This window comes from Crotalus tigris, unplaced genomic scaffold (genome assembly GCF_016545835.1).
Source record: "Crotalus tigris isolate CLP2741 ecotype Arizona unplaced genomic scaffold, ASM1654583v1 scf7180000024437.13266115, whole genome shotgun sequence".
Lineage (NCBI taxonomy): Eukaryota > Metazoa > Chordata > Lepidosauria > Squamata > Viperidae > Crotalus > Crotalus tigris.
In genome coordinates this window covers 2,007,502-2,023,563 of record NW_024100606.1, presented here as the reverse complement: position 1 = coordinate 2,023,563, position 16,062 = coordinate 2,007,502, and the positions used below count along the sequence as shown (strand labels likewise).

Genomic DNA, 16,062 nt, shown 5'->3' with positions numbered 1-16,062 from the left:
CTCAGGGGGCGGCGCTGCGCATGCGCACCACGCATGGGGGTGGCGCCGCGCATGCGTGGCACGTTTGTGTGACAGGGGGTGCCATCACACAAACATTGAGAACCACTGCTCTAGTCCTTTCTACTTTATTATACTCATGAGATCAAGTCCTGCCTTGGCTATGAAAGTCACCTGGGTGATTTTGAGCCAGTCCCTCTCTCTCAGTCCAACCAGCCTTACGGAATTATTGTTTGGGGAAAATAGGAGGAGGAAGGTATACTGGATATGTTAGCTGTTTTGGATTATTTGTAAAAATAATAAAGGTAGAATACAAATAGTAAATAAATAAATTCTCAAGACAACTTAATAGTATATGGTAATTTTAAATTGCCTTTTAAAAATGTTTCCTTAAGTAAATCTATACTTTCTAGTCTGGATTATTGTCCATTGAAAAATGAGAACCAACCTAACCACATAGAACAGGTGTTGGAATCAGGTAAATTACACACACACACACACACACAGCAGCTGGTTGGAGTACAATTAAGGATTATTTTTTATTCATTGCTTAAAAATATAAGAAGCTTTCAAATGATTTCCATTTGAATATTTCTTTAAATATATTTAGCAATAAGAAAATGTTTTTGTTTATTTGCCATAACTATTTTATCAAATACTGCTTAAATTAGGCAAAAATATTATCCAAAGTTATCACAGTAAGCTAAGCATGGCAGGGCATTTGCACAATCAAACCACATTTTTTCATAAAGGTTGCAAATATGCTTATTTGAACCATAATACAGGACTTATCTGAATATATGGACTCAGCTGTTCATTCTGGTTAGCCAAAATGGTTTCTGCACGAATTCCTCCTTTTATACTCTTCTTAGTCTAATGATTTAAAATATATCCCATTTTCCTTTTAATTTTAAAGTGCACACTTTGGAAATGTGGTCATTTTGTGGCCACTTTCACAGAATGGATGCTATAGAGCAGAATACAGCAGTATTTCTCAATCTTAGTAAACCAACTCCCAGAATTTCTCAGCTGTTTTCATCAGAAGAAAAAATGAAAGCGCTCCCTTTATCTTTCTCTTTTGAGAGGTGGAGGGGATGGGGGGGTAACTTGGGCTTCCAAACAAAGTATTGGACTGCAGGTTTATTTTTATTTTTATGTTTATTTTTCTCTTAACCTCACCTAATTCTTCCAAGAATATCTCTCACACAGGCTTTACCACAAAGGCCGGATGTCTTTCAGCGAAGTGCCATTCTGGGCAGTTTGGTTTTAAGTTGTCAGAATTTAAAAGCTTTCGGTTTTATATCTTTTCTGATGTTTATCTCTAACAGGCCATTCGCCGAGTCTGTAAAAAGAGAGCATTCCACCTTATCCTATTCCATTCCGCCTTTTCCACTCACCAGGCACTCTAAGGCTTTCCCGCCAATCTTCAGAAGACTTGAGCGAGTCAGCGCCAGAGCGCTCCATTGCATCGCGGCTGCACCGTGGGAAGTGTTTGTGCTCCAAGGTCAGTGCGAGGAGATGGGGGAGATTAGGAAAAGGAACTGTTATGCTCCAGTTCTGCGAGATTCTAGATTCGAAGCAACCGCTCATGCCAATAGTCCCGATACTCTTTTTCCAAAGTCCCTAAAAGATGGGTGTGCTGTTCTATATATGTCTACCAGTTATGGTTAGAATACAGACAATAAAGGTTATCATTATCATCATTAACTGGAATACTACTTGGGCTACTCTGTGAGTCGTATTTATGTGATTGGATGATTGATGGCTGGCGATTGATTGTTGTTTCCTTGTCAATTAACAGGAGTGTTGATTTACCACCAATTATCAAGTACTTAAGAGCCAAGGTTTTGGCTGAGAAATTGAGCTAGAGTCTGGCATTGGTGAATTTTAAAGTTTTTATAGCTATATACTGTGGAGGCAAATCCATTTTTGGTTGCCACAATATTAAAAAGATATTGAGACTCTGGAAAGAGGGCAGAAAAGAGCAACAAAGATGATTAGGGGGCTGGAAGCTAAAACATATGAAGGATGGTTGCAGGAATTGGATATATTTAGTTTAGTGAAAAGGACTAGGGGAGACATGACAGCAATGTTCCAATATTTGAAGGGCTGCTACAAAGGGGGGATCAACCTATTCAAAGTACTCCAACAAGAAGCAATGAATCAAAGAGAGGCTTTTAAAAAAGATTGGACAGCCACTTGTCTGAAATGATACAAGGATTCCTTCCAATTCTGTTATTCGCTTATTCCTTCCCTTTCCTTCTTTTTCTAGTGTGAGTGTGGGGCATAATTGGGCGAATATTGTTTGATTTCTAAACATTATATCACATATATCACTCCAGTATGTAAGTTACTAGGGCTTCCTGATTTATTATCATAGATTTTCTTGATAATGAATCTTATCTGGTTAAATATTACATTTAGGAACCTTTTCTCCAAACCTTTTCTGTACAATGGATAATTAATACCTCATTTCTACCAACTGCTTTTTTTCTCTGGGGTCTAGTAAATCAGGGCTTAAAGCAAGTGCTAATGTTTTTCACAAAAAAAATCACCACCTATTATCCTACTGAATGTTAAACAAAATGAGAGATTACTACAAAACTTAGCTTTGATTCTCCCCTTGATTTGCCTCATCCAGATAAAAATCTTTATTGCAGATTAGAGTGAAGCCATACAACACAGTTCTCCAGTGCTTCTCAACCGCAAGATAGTACAAATGATTTAAATTCTTTGTTTTATCTTTCCAAAAATTAATGGGTTCTAGCTGTGCATTTGATGGCCTTATAATATGATTATTATATGGTATGTAACTGCTATTTTGGGCCTGAAAACAACTGATTGCTGTCTAAGTCCTTACAGATGAAAAGTTAGGCAAGTGAAGAAAGATAAACATGATCTAGAGCTTAAAACAAAGTAAAATGGAAGGTTAGGAAATTAATAAGTAGTTGTGTATATATCATAGATACATCATAAAGTAATCTAAAAATTTTGAAATCTATGTGGCATTTGTTAGAAATTTTCAACAACAAATCACGCCAGGTTATTTAATTTTTTTTAGATAATTAACTAAATGCTACAAATGCTGGGGACATTCTTGAGTATTTCAAATGAGCATTCCATGAAATTCTCACAACCAGTCCAGTCAATGGTATAAATCCATAGCTGGTTTGAAAATGATACTTAATTCATAAAATGTAAAGGATACATTGGGCAAGTGCTATACAGAGTTTGAGCCTGGGCTGACTTTGCTTCATGTGTGAATATCCTTCAAGTATAGAATCAATCAGAAGTGTGAAACCAAAGGTCCCTGAGCTGCAGATGATCTACAAAATATTTTTATTTAGAGTCTTCTGGAGTTATTGCCAAATTGTACTTTTTAATGTGATTAAGTAGAAGTACTGAATATTAAAGAGTAGCGTTAATTTTATTTAAGTAATCTATATATAGAGACTAAATAAAATTTAGTCTTACCTAATATTTGTAAGAGTGATACTTCAGTCAAAGCTTTGAAAAAGTTACACATTCTAGATGAACTTGAACATAACTTTTAGTGACAGCTTGATTTTCTTTGCTTCATCCCTCAAATTCCTCTCCAGGTCTGTCTACACAACACCATATATATATTTCTCTGCAACAGAATTTTTAAAAACATCATGGCAGAAAATAATAAAGAATTCATACTGAAGATCTTTGAAGAGCTGAGAAACGATGAATGGAGAAAACTCAGAGAAATACTGAATGGAAAAGAAATAGAAGACTGTAAAATCCCCTTAAGTAAGGTAGAGAATCTTAATGCAGAGAAGGCAACAGCATTATTTATGTCCTATTTTTAAAAACCTCTAATAGCACTTCAGTTTTATCTGGATGAATTCCCAGAAAAGATCTTACTCAAAAGATCAGTGCTAAAATTGAAACTGGTAAGTTGAGTGATTGTGTATTTCCAAATGAGAGTAACCCACAGTAATTTATTTATTGAATTTTAACCCTTCCTGATTCTTTAGCGATTCTATGCAGTGCACAGATCAAAATACCCAGAACAATAAAACTGTACGGTGATAATAAGATAAAGAACAAAAGATGGTACAAACTAGACAACCACCAAGGCAAACCCACATTATCTAGAAGGGGGCTGGGGCTGGGTGAAGAGCCAGATCTCCAAATACCAGCAGGATAGGGGTCATCCATTTTTTGGGGGGGGGACTTCATTCCAGAAGGCAGATACTAAAGCAGAAAAAGTGCAGTTCTGGGATCTTGATAGATGGTATTGTTTTACTGAAGAAAACCAGTATGCACCAATCCTGCTAGATCAAATTGGCTGGGTAGATATTATGGAAAATAGGGGATCCCACAAATAATTAGTCCTATCAGGTCTCTGAAGATAACAACCAGAACTTGAATCAGATTCAGAGGCAAATGCAACCACTGCAGCTTGTGGAGAAGAAATGTTAAATGGGTGTAGTGAGGCATGCCCATCCCTGCCTTCAGCTCTGCATTCTGGACCAGTCAAAGTGTCCAGATGGCCTTCAAGGGAAGCCCTATAAAGAGTGTATTGTAGTAGTTAGGCCACAAGATGACTGAGACGTAAGTGACTGTCTAAATGGTCTTCCAATCTAGAAGAGGATGCAACTAACACACCAGATGAAACTGCATAAGCCTTCCTTATCACCACTACTATTTACTGATTGAGTAGGAATTGTGAATCCAGGATATCCCCAGACTGTACACCATTCTTGAATGGGATAGTGCTATCCTATCCAAGATTAAAAATGGAACATTCCCATATTTGGGTGGCCCAGATATCCATAGTCACATATTAAGTCAGAGGCAATTTTTTCTTATTAATACCTGCACAGCCTCCAGGCTCTGGGACAGAACTTTGACGAGGCTAAAATATATAATTGGCCATCACCAATCTACTGATGATATTCAGCTCCAAACCAACAGATGATCTCACCCAACTGGTTTGTTTAAGTGTTGAATAGGGGGGAAGATGGTAAAACCCTATGGTATCCTACAAAAGAGGAGCCTAGGAAGCAATCTCTCCCAGCCTTCTGATCAACAACTAAACCAGCTTTAAGAAAGGAAAAGAACCGTACAAAATAGTGACTTCTATCCTCAACCTATGTTCATCTGTAGTTCAGAAGAATAACCATGATTGGCAGTAATTAGGCCTCAGCTGAATTGCCTCCCAATCCGTAGGAAAACCCAAAGAAGAATGACATCAGTAAGTCAAAAGACAATCAAAGTGATCCATCCATGGCAATCCACTGCCAGATCATATATCTGATCCAGTTATGTGAAAGGAAACCTCTGAAAGGTTGCAACTCTTCCTCCTCTGTGCCTCCACAACTCCCAAATTGTGGCTGGTGCAATTCCCGAAACCTAGTTAAGCACATATCCAAGAAGGGACACACATACATATACATCCTTGCCAAGCCCAACTAAGTTTCAGTAGGACATGGAGGGTAGCTTTATTACAGATAAAATCAGCAGCCAAAGCCCAGGGCCACTGAGAATCCAGTAGCTGTGCGTTGAGGGTTGATGCTGCTTTCAGCAGCAGGCCCCCAGCTTGTTAGATGAATGGAAAATGCATAGTTTAGAAAAAGTGTATAGTCATAGATTTGTAGTGTTGTTTTTAGTTATATAAGTGATCAGATAAGAGAATTGCACATTGTTTTTGTGGCTTCTTATTTAATGTCCATGCTCCATTTTTCAGCCAGAAGGACCTAGAGCAGTAGTGGCGAACCTATGGCACAGGTGCCAGAGGTGGCATTCAGAGCCCTCTCTGTGGGCACGCGCACCATCGCCCCAGTCCTTCAGCTGGGTTTTATAAAACCTTTTCGCTTTAGGCCTTCGCTGCCATGTGAAAAAAAAAAAAAGGTTCAACCAGTCAATTTCATCTTCTTGCAAGGAAAAAAAGATCTTGCAAAGTTGGAACTGATTGATTAAACTTTTTAGTCCCACCCAGTCTGCTGTTACCACCACAGCCACACCCACCCAATGGGCCATGCCCACCCAATGGGCCACACCCACTCAGTACTCGACGATGCATAAGTGGGATTTGGGTTGCAGTTTGGGCACTCAGTCTCTAAAAGGTTCACCATCACTGACCTAGAGTAATTTACAGAATAATGAAAAATCTCTATTTTCACAGTCATGACGACTTTGTAATCATCTATATTCATAAGAAAAAGATGATTTACAACATGCATTGGTGTGCACATCACAACAATTAGCACTTCCTAAAACACATTTTTCCTGGGATCACACGTAAATTCTTTAGGGAATTGCAGTATATGAGCCCACCATGCTTTGAATCATCTTTTCCCCTTTGGATTCAGATTGTTGCAAAGCCCTAATACCTACTATTTAAAAAGACAACACAGTGAAGGAATGAGGGTGAGAAGAGAACATGAAAACAGTATGCACCAATTCTTAAATGTTTTATTATTCTTGTAATGACTAGCTATAATGGAAATGATGCGTAGTGCATAGAAGATAGTAGGTGAAGTATATAAAGGCACATGATATTCCAAAATTGGTTTATTTCTAAATCTCTATAAAAGTTTTATGACACTGAAAGTAAAATTTATTACATTATTATTCAAATCAAACATTTTATCTTACAAAAAGTTATCAATGATGCAAGATGAGTTGTCTCTCTCCAAGTCCAAGTTATGGAGCAGATTTCATGGTCACCCACTTTTAGAAATAGGGGTCTTTCCACAAATAAGTGGTCAGGGCAGCAATTGCAATACTAAAGTGTGGTTCTTTAACCTTGGTCCAGTGAAGGCCTAGTCAGGTAAGGCGAGCTATTTTAATATTAACTTATAAAGGAGTTTCAGGTAAAAACTATGCTTTAAGTTGCATAAAAGCCATTATTATTACTTAAACAGAAGCTTTTTGCAACAGATAAATGGAAACTTGTCAGCAGAAGTAAACCACAGATAAGAATCAACTTTGTTGCTTTGTTGAAGGCAGCGACCACTTAGAGGAAGTTTGATGACAGGATGCGGTCTGAAAACAATTTTGTTGCAAGGAAGCCATTACTTAGAGTAATTTAACTGTGCTTTAGCTTACAGCTGTGGACATAAGTCAGGGCAGGGGTCCAGACATGAACAAAAGTTCATCATTAATATACTAAAAACTCAGTCCTTGAGTATGAACAACTTAGAGATCATACTAAACATGTTCTGGAGCACATGTGAGTGCATGGGCAATCAGCATGCCCAAGAAATGTTAATAACCAATGAGTGGCATTGTAACTACGTGCTTCTTTGCAAAAAAAAAAAAAGTATAAAAGCTATGATTTAAATCTCACTTGGCATGCCCATTTTCTTTTAAGCTGAAATTTACAAAAACTGTCAACTGAAGTGGACATTTTATTCCTACCAGTATAGACATAAAGTGTTTGAATTCCACTTTCCTCCACTCTGTGTGAATGATTGGCTTATTGCAGGATGAATAAACAAAAAGATGATTTGTGGCCAGCAGTGCCAATAAAACGGGGAAGATTATACAATTAGGAAAGGGTCAATAGGAACCTTTGATATTTCTGATGTCTGTAGCTAAGGGCTCAAGGACTGAATATTGCCTTTCCATTTAACGAAGGAGGAGGAGGAGGAGGTTGGCGGTCATCTAGTCCAACCCCCTGCTCAGGCAGGAAACCCTATCATTTCGGACAAATGGCTGTCCAGTCTCTTCTTAAAAACTTCCAGTGTTGGAGCATTCACTGCTTCTGGAGGCAGGTTGTTCCACTGATTAATTGTTCTAACTGTCAGGAAGTTTCTCCTTAGTTCTAGGTTGCTTCTCTCCTTGATTAGTTTCCATCCGTTGCTTCTTGTCCTGCCTTCAGGTGCTTTGGAGAATAGCTTCTCCCTCTTCTTTGTGGCAGCCCTTGAGATATTGAAACACTGCTATCATGTCCCCCCTCGTCCTTCTCGTCATTAAACTAGACATACCCAATTCCAGATATGTACATACTGAAAGGCAGATTGATATAATGGTTAATTGCATCAGGAGACCATGAACCTTAGGCAAAAGGCTGGCTGGGTGACTTTGGACCAGTGGCTCTCGTTCTAGGAAGAAGGAAATGGCAAACAACTTCTGAAAATCTTGCCCATAAAACTGCATGGACTTGACAAGGCAGCAACAAAACAGCTGACTATTCCAGCTGACTTTATACTATTTGTCTGTCACAATATGACATTGAATAATTTCAAAAATTGCATGACAGAACAATTTATTTAATTAACATATGCTCATGGCATTTTGCATTCATAAAAACAAAAATAAATTTGATGTCTCAGTTTTAGTATAGACTAGTGATGGCAAACCATTTAGAGACCGAGTGCCCAAATTGCAACCCAAAACCCACTTATGCATTGTCGGGTGCCGAATGGCTGTGGCCCATTGGGTGGCCGTGGCTGCAGTGGTAACAGCAGACTGGATGGGACTAAAAAGTTCAATCAATCAATTCCAACTTTGCAAGATCTTTTTTTTTCCCGCGAGAAGTTGAAATTGACTGATTGAACCTTTTTTTTTGTGTACATGACAGCGTAGGCCTAAAGGGAAAGGGTTTTATAAAACCCAGCTGAAGGCCTAGGACTGGGGCGACGGTGTGTGTGCCCACAGAGAGGGCTCTGAGTGCCTCCTCGCACCCGTGCCATAGGTTCACCAACACTGGTATAGACAAATAAAAATAAATAGCAATATGCATAACATAATTAACAACTCTAGCCCAGCTATTGTGTACAATTCCAAATACTTATTTTTTTAATGCATTAGATCAAGGCTTTTTAACTGATGGTATGTGTACCACCAGTGATACGTGAGCACCTGGCTGTGGTACACATAGGGCGGGTTGAACAGCACTGTAAAAAAAATGTTTTAAAAAAGTGTAAAAGTGGATGAGGTGAAGCAGCAGCAGTGTCGCACAGGCTTGCGGCAAAGTCAGCTGGAACTGCACATTGCCTGGCTCCTACTGAGAGCCCAAGATCAAAGCGTGCAGCTCCAGCTGATTGGTGGCGGCCTTGGGGATGGCAGGCAGCCTCATCAGTCTTCAGTGGAGATTCTGCTGGAGCTGTGGGACGCCTTGCCTGGGTCCCACCCCCACCCAGATGCCCTCACCTCCCCAAGCGTTTTTTTACTCACCTGCTTTCAGAAGCATTCCCTTTCTCCTGTCCTTCTCAGCTTTCGCCATGCGTTTGTGAGACAAAAAAAAATTCCATGAGACTTTCTAACTTCTTGCAAAGGCAGAGAAGCAAAAGGAGAAAGGGAGTGCAGCTGAAAGCAGGTGAGTAAAAAAATGCTTGGGGAGGCGAGGGCATCTGGGTGGGGATGAGGGCGCCAACCTTACCCTGCATGGTGGCGGGAGGGTTAATGGTGGGCGCGGGGGGCTCAGGAGGAGCTAAATTAGCAAGCAGCATGTTTTCCAGTGAAGCACAAGTGCGAGCAAGTGAGCTGGGCAGGAGCCCAGGAGAGCAACTACAGCTGGGCTGCTCTGCAGAAGCGCGGATCAGCTGTAGCTGCGCACACCGATCCTGGGCTCCTGTCCGGCTCGCTTGTGCTTCACTGGAAAACATGCTGCTTGCTAATTTAGCAGAAGCACCAGGATCAGCGCCAGGCTACAGCTGATCCGCGCTTCTGGGTGTCTCAGCAGAAGCACGGCTCAGCTGTAGCTGCACACGCCAATCCTGCGCTGTTGCCCAGCTCGCTTGCGCAAGCGAGAGGGCAGGGGCGTGAATCGGCATGTGCTCAGAAACACCGATTCCGCGCTCCTGCCCAGCTCACTTGCTTTCCACTTGGTTTCTATCCATCTATCAACAGCTTTTGACACCTTTCCGTGTCTTCTGAATTTTGTTTCTGCAAGCAAGTGAGATGAGCAGGAGCATGAGATCACCGTTTCTGAGCACACGCCAATTTGTGCCCCTGCCCTCTTGCTCGCTTGCCAGCGGCCACAATCTGCCCGGCCTCCCCTCTGCCTGCTTTGCGCAGCTCCTCCTTGTCCCCCCGTGCCCACCGTTAACCCTCCCGCCACCATGCAGGGTAAGGTTGGTGCCCCTGCCCTCGCCCAGATGCCCTTGCCTCCCTCAAGCATTTTTTTACTCACCTGCTTTCAGCTGCACTCCCTTTCTCCATTTGCTTCTCTGCCTTCATTTGCTTCTCTACCTTCGCCATGTGTTTGTGGATAAAAAAAAGTTCCATGAGACTTTCTAACTTCTCACAAGAAGTTAGAAAGTCTCATGGAACTTTTTTTTGTCTACAAACGCGTGGCGAAGGCTGAGAAGGACAGGAGAAAGGGAATGCTGCTGAAAGTAGGTGAGTAAAAAAACGCTTGGGGGAGGTGAGGGCATCTGGGTGGGGACGGGGGGGACCCAGGCAATGTGTCGCGCAGCTCCAGCGGAATCTCCACTGAGACTGCATGAGACTGCCTGCCACCCCCAAAGCCACTGCCAATCAGCTGGAGCTGCGCGCTTTGATCCTGGGCTCTCAATAGGACCCAGGCAACGCAAAATTCCAGCTGACTTTGTCACAAGCCTGTGCGGCGCTGCTGTCGCTTCACCTCATCCACTTTTACACTTTTTTAAAACTTTTTTTTTTAACGGTGCTGTTCAACCCGTCCTATGTGTATCACCAGCCAAGTTCTCACATACCACTGGTGGTACGCGTACCGCCGGTTGAAAAGCCCTGACCTAGATGATTGAGATACAACATTTTGTTATATCCCATGTTATTCATTTTATATTTTGTATTAATGAAAATATTTATATTGAAGCAGACATGAAGAATAAAGGTGAAGCTCAAAATAATGAGAAGTTTACATTAATAAGATCCTACCCAGTGAATACTGACCGTCCGCCATATGCTGGTATGTAATTGTTAATTCCAAAATGGCCAATGATATATTTGGTTTAATGTTATTTTGGGTAAGCATGGAACTGTCTCTAGAACTATGTTTCCACATGTTGATTAGGTTCCACATGTTGACATGATAATGTGCCATGGATTTTGTTTTCTTAAATTATCTCAATGTCACTAAATTATAGCTTCACAGATAACTAAATGAAGATAGCTTACCAACATTTAGCATAAAATATGTCCAGAATGGTAAGTAGTATAGATGAAGTGAAGCTATACACATTTTTGTAATTTTTAAAATAACGAGATTTATGGGCACTTTATTTTTACTTTAGAATTATTGTTTTGCTGACATACTGAACAATTCTCATTGTGGACCTGCTAGATTATTAGAAGCGATGTTGTGTTCATAAATTTGTGTTTAAAACAATATGTAAAATACACACTTCCTTTATGTGTATCAATAACTGTCACTGAAATCCCAATAATATTGTAATGAATTCCATGAATTAACAGGCTTTCAAAGATTTGGTTATCTTAGATAAAAACTTTGCTTGTTGTGCATAGATCCTTTGACACATAACCTTTATTAACCAGTCATCCTTCCAGTTTGTTTTTTGCTCTTATCTTCATTCTCTCCCAAACATTCTTAACATTTTTATTATAATAGTAACAGCAATGCACAGTATGTATAAAAATGCAAGGTTAATAAAACAGAATGATTCAATAATATTTATTTAAAATCTAGAAAGATGTTAAGATCTATGTCTGTTTGATCATTAGAGCTGGTTGGGACCCCTGCTATAAAACAAAAGTAAAAAGATATTCTGGTACCTGTTGCTAATCAAACATTAATAAGCATGGAAGAATAGATGTTATGTACCTCTTTAAAGAAAAACAAAGTATATTTTCTGCTCATGCAAAGTTGCTGTTGATTGTTAAATACTTTTAATAACTAATAATTTTAGTTATTATCAACTTACCTCTGAATTTTTTCAACACATTATCCAATCCGTAAAGCTTGATTTTCATGACAACTAAAATGTTATTGCAACACTTTAAAGTCGTCATTCATTCATGTTTTCCCCACCTGTAGGTAAATACACAATTTTTGATCTGCAAGATTATGCAACAAAGAATCAAGACCAACTAATAACGCACCTAGAAAAGATCCTGAAACCTGATCAATTAGAGACACTGAAAAAAGAACTGATGTGTAGTGTGCTGAATAAGTTTTTTTCATTTACGGCTCAGAAATATTATGAACTGTTTAGAAATGGTGAACTGAAAGAATTTTTGAGAAATGTTTCTAGTGGTAAGAAATCAGAAAAAATACCTAAGAAACTTCTTAACTTTATGTTCTCTAAGAAAAGCAACAACCGTAAAAGAAAGGCCCAGGAACAAATGCAGAGACAAGGCAATATTAATTTGGAAAAAAAACCATTGGTTAATATTGATGATGATGATGATAAAAATGATGATAATGAACCAGATAAAGTTACGCGTGGAACTGAAAATGAAAAAATAATCCAGATTCACCCAATTGAACATAAACCTGGTAATGAAGATAGTAATGTGACAGAAGAACATTGGCTGGATGAAGATTCAAGAGATCAAGTCATTAAGAAGTGGTATGGGAAAAAAAAAATTACAGGGAAGGAATCTCTTTAAACTACATTTGCATTCATAAGCATAAAGCATACTCCTGCTTCATAGCTCAGGATGTATTACAGTTCAAATTTCCAGATGACCCAGATTATTCTATTCTAGCAATTCTGCAGGATAAGAAAGATTTTACTCATTCAGGAAATCTGAAAAAGGACGTGGAATTTACATTGCAATTTAACATGGCTGTTCTAAATGTTAAATTTTCTGAAGTTATATCCTCTAATGGAGTTTTTGATCGGATACAAGCTAATGGTTCCTTTGCTGAATCTGAAATTTTTTTAAAAGATATTGTGTTTGAAATTGTGTTGCCTGTTCTAGCACTGTATAAGTGGGTGCACTTAAAGGCTTTCAAGAATGCTGTATATCCTAATACATAGAAGCAAATCTTCTTTCAGTGAGAAGAAGTTGCAAGTGCACCTTCAGTATTCCACTGAAAATGTCCATTCATTGCTTGATTAAATGGCAAATAATAACTTTTGATTGGATGCTTGACTAAGGAATTCAAAGGTTTTTTTTGTCCCCCCTTTCCCATTTTTTTAGGTTCAAAAAGCAGCAGCCATTTTGATTCCTTTCTGATAAAATAGGAAGTTCTGATCTCATTATGGACTACAATTCTTTTTTTATATAATATTCCAAAAACAGATTTGTGAAGAAAAAAATCAGTCACCTCATTCAAGATTTTTGTGTAAACAAATAGGCAGTCAAGATAGCATTTCCTTTATGTATAGAAAGGAAATGACTGTTGGGAAGTAAAGTGCTTATAAACCAATATGAAATTTGTACTATTAATTCTTACAGATTCAAAGTTTATTTTTCAAAAAAATATGTATATATATTCTGAAATATCACATTTTTCATTACAAAACCTTCCTTCTTCTGAATTATCACATATTCTGTCAACATATTCTAAATAATAAAATATTTCATTAAAAAGGGAAACATTGCTGTGGAAGAAACTGATAATCTTTTATACCAGTGGTGGTGAACCTAGGGCACGTGTGCCAGAGGCGGCACTCAGAGCCTCTCTGTGGGCACGCGTGCCATGCCCTGGAGATGGCAACCGTCTTCAACCAGCCACCCGCTAACTCACTGAGGTCCCATAGGGCTGGATGCATTCCAGCATGGCCGCTTTCCCTCCCCCCACCCGTCCCATCCCTCCTGGCCTCGCATGCATTCCTTTTCCTGGGCCTGACCCACTGCATCACCTCCTCAGCTGTCGGCTGGCTGTCCAGCTCAGAGGCAGCTTCTCTGAACTGGCGGCGGGCTGCGGAGCCCCAAAGTGTGCCGGCTAGCTGTGGGTGCTGATGGACACTGTCGGCCCCCATGCGCTTGCTGGCCTCTTGTGGGGGCCGATGGTGTCAGGCAGCAGCCACCCTGGCCCCTGCCTCGCCTTGCCCTGTGAAAATGGCATCCCCGCCTTGTCTTGCCTTGCCTCACTCCACAGGACAAGCCTCCTGCCCACCGCCCCACCTGTCAGAGATCCCCTGGATCTCCCTCAACCCTGCCCGGCCCCCACAGGCATCTCTCACGAGCAACATGAAGGTGACCATGCCCACCTTGGCCACACCCACCCATAACCACAACCACGCCCACCTGGCACTTGGTGATAAATAAGTGATTTTGGGTTGCAGGTTAGGCACTTGGTCTCTAAAAGGTTTGCCATCACTCTTTTATACATTTACGCAGAATGTAGTCCCAATGAATTTAGTGAAACTTACTCTTGACTAAACAGCTATAGATATATGACTGGGGCTTTGGTGCTCTCTCAGCTTGCTTGCTTTCTTGCAGACATTCCATTATCCAACTAGGTAACATCATCAGTGCTAGAGGGAAATGGGCTTTGATCATTTTATATACAAATATTTGTCCTTTCAGTTTTAGGGGGGGGAGTGTTCTTGGTGGTATTTTTAAAGAATGACATATGAACCATTTCTACAAAGCCTGTTTGCAATGCCTATATTTATAACATTTTTAAAATTGAAATCTATACTTATTAAATTATGCAACAATTTTATCTTTTTTTAAATACTGTATGTTCTTTGTACTATATATGATTTGCTTTTGTTTAAACCATTTTAAATGGTTTTTCTTTCCCTATCAATAAAATATTAAGAACAGAAGATTACATTGCTGAGTTGAAATGTGTGATAATAGAAAAAAGTCAAAGAAGTCATCAGGGTTATAAATACGAAAGTTAGAAGAAAAAGATATATTTGACAGACTGAAGTTTTTTATCCATAAGCAATAAAGAATATTACCAACTGGTGTTTTTTTAACAGATTCTTGAAGGTAGGAGTAAGCACAAATACATTTCATGTTTTTGTTCTATGTGGAAGAGTGAGTTGGCAGAAATATCTCCAAACACTGATAGAGATGGAGAGATACAAGGCTTTGCTCTCGCTCATCTAATTTCTGTCTCATTTTGCCTTCAGGTAGTTCTCAACTTGCTACCACAATTAAGCCTAGAATTTCCATTGCTAAGCAAAGCAATTATTAAGTGAGTCACATCCAATTTTATGTGAATCATTGCAGTTGTGAATCACATGTTTGTTAAGCAAATCCAGCTTTCCCCATTCACTTTGCTTGTCAGTAATCAGCTGGAAAGATTGCAAACAACAATTGTATGAGCTCAGGATGCTACAACCATTATAAATGCATGCTGAGTGCCAAGCACCCGAATTTTTTTTTTTTTAATTGAGAATTTTTATAAGTTTTTACAATAAAAAAAAAAAATAGAACAATACAAAAACAGAAAACAACATATACAAAAAACTAAACATAACATCCCCTTCCCCATCCCCCCCCAAAACACCCCCCCTGAGCTTCCCAGAGCAGAATATAGGCTTAATTAAAAAAGAGTTAAAAAGAATTATATATAAAAAGGAAAAAAAAATAAGACTGAAATATATATATATATATGTATATAGAAATAAGAATTATGAAAAAGCAATATATTTTTTATATCCAATTTAAATTGTATAAATTCTATCCATTTATCCCAAACAGCAAGAAATTTCTCTTGCGTTTGTTCCTTTAAAAAAGCCGAAATCTTTGCCATTTCCACCAAATAAGACACTTTAAAAAACCATTCCTGTAGTGTAGGCAAGGATTCCTTCTTCCAATATTGTCCTACTAACAGCCTTGCGGCTGTAATCAAATTTAACATCAATATAACCTCCTTTGTATCACAATCAGTAACTATACCCAACAAAAATAACTGCGAAGTAAATTTTACCCTCCTTCTAAAAATTCTCTGAATATTCCACCATATCTTAATCCAAAATGCTTTTATCTCTCTGCACGACCACCAAATGTGGTAATAGGTAGCATCCAAGCAACCACATCTCCAACATTTAGGCTGTAAGTCCGGGTACATGAAAGACATTTTTTGTGGGTCAAGGTGCCATCTATAAAACATTTTATAAAAATTCTCCCTTAAATTCTGTGCCTGTGTAAATTTGACATTTCTTACCCAAATGGTTTCCCATGTATCCAATGGGACTGATTCACCAAAGTTTTGGGCCCATCTAATCA

The 16,062-nt window shown here is 39.2% G+C and overlaps 1 protein-coding gene across 2 annotated transcripts; it reads left to right on the top strand.

Annotated features, from left to right (window-relative positions):
- The first annotated feature begins 1,104 nt into the window (after positions 1-1,104).
- LOC120302805 lies at positions 1,105-13,949 on the top strand. 2 transcript variants are annotated; one of them, XM_039331758.1, is made up of 4 exons: positions 1,105-1,501; positions 3,597-3,917; positions 10,781-10,870; positions 11,957-13,949. In XM_039331758.1, exons 3-4 carry the CDS (start codon positions 10,783-10,785, stop codon positions 12,529-12,531), a joined length of 663 nt encoding a protein of 220 aa, XP_039187692.1. In that variant the 5' UTR covers positions 1,105-1,501; positions 3,597-3,917; positions 10,781-10,782; the 3' UTR covers positions 12,532-13,949. The 2 variants fall into 2 exon arrangements, with proteins under 2 accessions (XP_039187692.1, XP_039187691.1); XM_039331757.1 differs by having other exon boundaries at positions 10,778-10,870.
- The last annotated feature ends 2,113 nt before the right edge of the window (positions 13,950-16,062 follow it).

Bases quoted from the DNA above. Each gene is read 5' to 3' on its own strand.
- LOC120302805 (XM_039331758.1), top strand. From the start codon at position 10,783: ATGAAGAATAAAGGTGAAGCTCAAAATAATGAGAAGTTTACATTAATA. The intron at 10,871-11,956 runs GTATGTAATTGT...CCCCACCTGTAG, and splicing joins TGACCGTCCGCCATATGCTG to GTAAATACACAATTTTTGAT.